At 34.5% G+C, this 5,000-nt stretch overlaps 1 protein-coding gene across 1 annotated transcript in view; it reads left to right on the plus strand.

Annotated features, from left to right (window-relative positions):
- The window catches only part of LOC125039904 (prolyl 3-hydroxylase OGFOD1-like), a 10,003-nt gene extending 7,408 nt beyond the window's left edge, over positions 1-2,595 (plus strand). The window contains exons 8-11 of the mRNA XM_047634270.1: positions 242-445; positions 691-850; positions 1,066-1,253; positions 1,914-2,595. Of these exons, the coding sequence (XP_047490226.1) occupies positions 242-445; positions 691-850; positions 1,066-1,253; positions 1,914-2,066 (705 nt within the window). The 3' untranslated portion in view covers positions 2,067-2,595. The remainder of the gene's footprint in view (positions 1-241; positions 446-690; positions 851-1,065; positions 1,254-1,913) is intronic.
- The last annotated feature ends 2,405 nt before the right edge of the window (positions 2,596-5,000 follow it).

A 5,000-nucleotide genomic window follows, 5' to 3' on the forward strand; every position in this document is an offset into this window, starting at 1 on the left:
ATTTCCTGTTTCCTCCTACAAATTAAGATAATGGTTTATGCAATAACAGCATACTTTTTCTTATTGTATATGTATGCATATATTTTTTTTCTATTGTATTAAAATGAAATTTCTTAATTGGGTTGAGAAATATTGTATAAATAAATAATGAAAGGATGAATGTCAGAAATTATTGAAATCCAGAGGAGAATTTGATGAGATATGACAGATGAGAGACTTAACACATCTCTAACATTTACAGGAAGATGTACTTTACAGCTGGATCAACCCAGCCTACCTGGAAGAAAGCACACAGAAAACAATCCGAAAAAAGTTTGGCACAGACTCAGAAATAGAACTAGAAAGTTTTTTGACAGAGGAGAAGTATGAGGCACTTAGCACAGCTCTCAAAAACCAAGGATTAAAGTGGAAGAAAACAGGACCTGCTAATAAGAACTCCTATCAGGTGTCTGACTTCAACTGTTTTGAAGAAAGAGTTTTCTTTGTGTTTATATTCAGCAAAATCAAACTTACCAATAGTTGTATGTTTCTAGATGTTTCTGTTGATTCACCAGTAACTATTACTTTTTCTGTAAAAGCAAATCCAAAGACTTATAAAGGGGTTTGTGCATACCTTTAAGCATATATCTGGAATATCCGCTCACTAACACCCACAAAGGAAACACTTAACAATGTCCCATATACTCACAGGTGTTGACCAACAAGCAACCAGAAGTGCTGAAGGAGTGCTTGTCTGTCCTACAGTCTGAGGCCATGTTCCTTATCCTGTCTCAGCTGACTGGTCTCTCGCTACACAAGCTTGCTCCACCTGACTCTGATCCAGACAGTGATGAGGAAGACGAAGAGAAAGGTTGGTGTGTGTTTTACTTGGCACTGTGATGTATTACTCGTCTTATAATTATATTGTTTGTATTTTTGTTGGATAGTTATCTTTTCTTTTATTTTTTTTGAGTTATTTTAGTTGTATTATTGAAATTACTTTTAATGTTTTACTGTTATAAACATTATTTTTTCCTGTTGTTGGTTGTTGTTGATGTTCATACACATTTTTTTTTTCTTTTTCAGAGCCAAACCCACGGCTAAAAGTTCGTGTGGGGCGCTGGAGCCATGGCTCCTACACTCTCATCAGGGACAGCGATGCGGAGGAGCTGGAGAGTGCCCTGGATGCTACTCTCTTTGTGTCTGTGTCTGACAAGTGGAGGGAAGACCTGGGAGGGTACAATAGCTATATCAGCAAGGATGAGGATGCAGAGGTAATTAGGGTGCATGTTAGGAGTGACATGAGGTACGAGGATCTGGCAAGCTATAATAGCTTCATCAGTTATGATAAGGGTGAGGGGTGTGGGGAAACCAGGGTGTATGAGGAATGACTGGCATTTGTACAGATTCATGAGGTGTGAGATTGAAGTGTGTGATTGCTATACATGAAATTAAATTGTGTGATAGTTTGCACTGTTACTCTGAGGTACTATGCAATAAAAATTTAGTGTTTTAGATAAAAAAAAAGAAAAGTAAATAAGTGCTCTTACAAATTTAGGACAGATTCCTTTACAAGAATATATTTTGTGGCATGTCATAAAATATGTATCTACTATTTTACTTTAAGTTCTGTAAGAAGTATAGCTAAAGTATATTTAGGTTCAATATCTAGTTTGAAGCTCTTAATTATCCCTATCACCATAAACATAAGCTGTTCATTATCCCAGTTGTAAAGATTTGACAATGAAGGCATTTTAGAGGAGCGACATATTGCAATTTGTGGCTTCTCACAGCCAATAAATTTAATGCTTGACAAATATTCCATAAATCATGAGAATTGCTGAAATATTGCAAAATAGTTACACAATTCCAAGAAGTATTAGAATAATCTTTATCCATTTGTTTATATTTGACAGTTCTTGTTTTCTCCTCAGTTGCTGAGTGTGCTGCCTCGTTCCAACTGCTTTGCCCTAGTCTACCGTGACGCTGAGACTCTCAAGTTCACGAAGCACATCAATGCAGGAGTCTTGGATCTTGAAGAGGAAGACAGACACTACTTTGATATAAACTGCAAATACTATGAGTGATAAAGTTAATAAGGTTGTTATTTATGTATTGTTATTTCTTTACTCCTGTTTCCCTTATTTGAAATTCTGTTATGACTGACTGTAACAGAGCAAAAATTCTACATTATTAGAAATGTAGAGAAAAATAGCTGTGATTTTTCGTATTAATTTTTGTCTAAGTAAATGTTAGACTGTATGTAATGTATGTTGTCATGTGATATATTACCTACCAGGGTTTGGTATTAAAACAGCATTTAGTATCAAATTTTGTCAAAATTACACTATATTAAAATCTATCAGGCTGTGCTATAAAATAGCTTTTTGATTATTGCAACATGAAATTGGAAAAATATCTTTTTTTTTTATCTTCTAAGAAGCAGCAGCTAGAAATAATAAATGTTGATAGACGTTCAGTTCTTCCAGTCAGATTGTGAGTGAATTCTTGATTGTATAAAAGAAAACAACACATTTTAGTTTTAATTGTCCCTATGTAACCCTTATACTGTAACTACAGCATTGTGTAAAAGGTTTAATTAAACAGGTATATTCACAGGTTTTTTTCAGCACTAGATTGATATTTTTTATGGTTATGGCGAATTATTGATGAATGTTAATTGGGCTTGAGTATGAATATATGAAGTACTTTTAAGCTCACCCACCCTAAATAATGATGTGAATAGGGCAGCTGTCAAAAGGGGTATATGGGTATATTAATCCAAAAGACTCATACACTGTAGGGTTTTTAGACAAGTATGTAGTGCTCAGTGTTTCATTTTTGAGTCTAATGGTTTTTAAATTTTAGACTTCCTTAATTGACAACGTGTGCGACAGAGATATCGAAGAAGGAAATGGCGAGAAACAGATAGATATAGACACAAACAATGCCATGGACACAAGGCAAAGCTTATAAAATGTCAAAGTATAGGTGTTATCTGATATTTTAGTACAGTTTGGTGAAGTTTAAAATTTAAACAGCTTCACAAACTTCAATAATTTTGGTATTAAGAAAAACAGTTGCTAGTTGTCAAGGTGAAGGCCAGCACCAGCAAAATATTCCATGTCTGAATAATGATAGACAATTTTGATGTGATGTTATGAGTCCAAATGCTACAAAAGCCTCAGATGGCACAGAAAAAGAATTTAATAATCAATCATCAATTTAAAGGTGGCCATGTTGGAAACATTAAAAAAAAAGTAGACATTTGATTGGTATTGGAAGTGGAGGTGCAAAGGTATTTAGATAATTCATTAGTGTCATACACCACAGGCTGCTTTAGATTATTGAAATATCAGAGTTTGCCTGTCTTGACCAATATTTGGCTAGAAAAAAATCATACTGCATCCAATCCTGCTGATTTCTTACCACGGTATTATACTAGAAAAAAATCATACTGCATCCAATCCTGCTGATTTCTTCTCACGGTATTATACTAGAAAAAAATCATACTGCATCCAATCCTGCTGATTTCTTACCACGGTATTATACCAGTTTGTTAGTCATGTACATAAAATGTTTTTGGTTTTCATTGCAAGATTTTCTGATCACCTTACTGTAGACAATTTTTTTTCTGTAAGAAGACTAATCAACCAACCTTCCCTTTGATCAATAAAGCAAGCAACAAAAGGAGGTAAGAATTAGCATTTCAGGGATTAATTTAATTAACCGGTTTGGAATATCGCCTCCATATCTGGATTTACCCTGGCCAGATATGTTTACATTTGAGTCCGCAAGTAGGATAGTAGTCCTATCCACCTTGGTCAGAACTACCTACTTACTGGAGTCCCATTTTAACATAGAAACCCCTACTATCCTTTAGCAATTGCATCCTTTAATTTCACAGCAGTAAAGGTAACCATCTCCTAGTGGGCAAAGGCAGATGTTTTCTGAATTTTTTTGACATTGTAAGATCACCTCCCCACCTGATGTCTATCAGAAGTGTTCAATAATAACCAAATTGCTATTCATTTACTCCTATGGAAGTGGAGTATTTTATTTAATTATTGTGTTATCCATTACCCTGCAAAGGCTATTTCGAGAGTGAGCAAAAGGAACTGTTTGTATATGTCAAAGCTACTACCAAGGTCAAATATAGCATTGTTATGTAGACCTTGGCCACTACTTTCAGCTTCTGATAGTACATCATGTAGATTCCAATAACTGTATGATCCACACACAGGTGAATATAGATACATTTGCTGCTTTGGTTACAAACAAATGTGATGATACATAGCAGAATAGGAAATTTTTATCACAATCTATGGATAAAATTGTAGAGAGTAAATGAAACCACATAAGGTCTGGAGTTCTGAACTATTTTAACTGCAAAAATACAAATGGATTCTCAGCGAGATTGAATACCAAAAGATTATCAATAACAGAAAATTATTCTATCTTGGGGCACGAACTCTGAAACTATAGCCTCAAAAGAAATCAGCAGAGAAAGGCCCAATATTAGAAAATGCCATGGTAATAAGTGGTAATATTGGAACTGCCAAGTTGTATAGGTTGGCGACAAGATATGAAACCATTGATGCAAGCTTGCGAGAAAGACCATGTAAGTACATAATATGTGTTAGAAAGATTGAGGTTTAAAATATTGGTGTGTGTTAATGTATGTTAAGTAACTAAATGAGATAGAAGGAAGGCCATAAGATGTAAAGTTGACATACATCAAGGCTACTAACAGAATATCAAAGATGGAAAGAGAGGGATAGAGATAAAAGTAGATAAAGGTAAATAGAGATAGGCAAAGATAGACAGAGACAGATATAAATAGAGACACAAAGATAGGGATAAAGATAGAAGAGAGAGAGAGAGCGAGAAATATAAGTAAATTTATAAATAAACTGATAGAGATGCAGCGAGTCTATTTGAGCTACTTGGCAGGTATATTAAACGTAATCAACCTACTGAAAAGATTTAATACTAATTGTAGTGTTAAGCTATTGAAAACT

This window comes from Penaeus chinensis, chromosome 28, assembly GCF_019202785.1.
Source record: "Penaeus chinensis breed Huanghai No. 1 chromosome 28, ASM1920278v2, whole genome shotgun sequence".
Classification (NCBI taxonomy): Eukaryota; Metazoa; Arthropoda; class Malacostraca; order Decapoda; family Penaeidae; genus Penaeus; species Penaeus chinensis.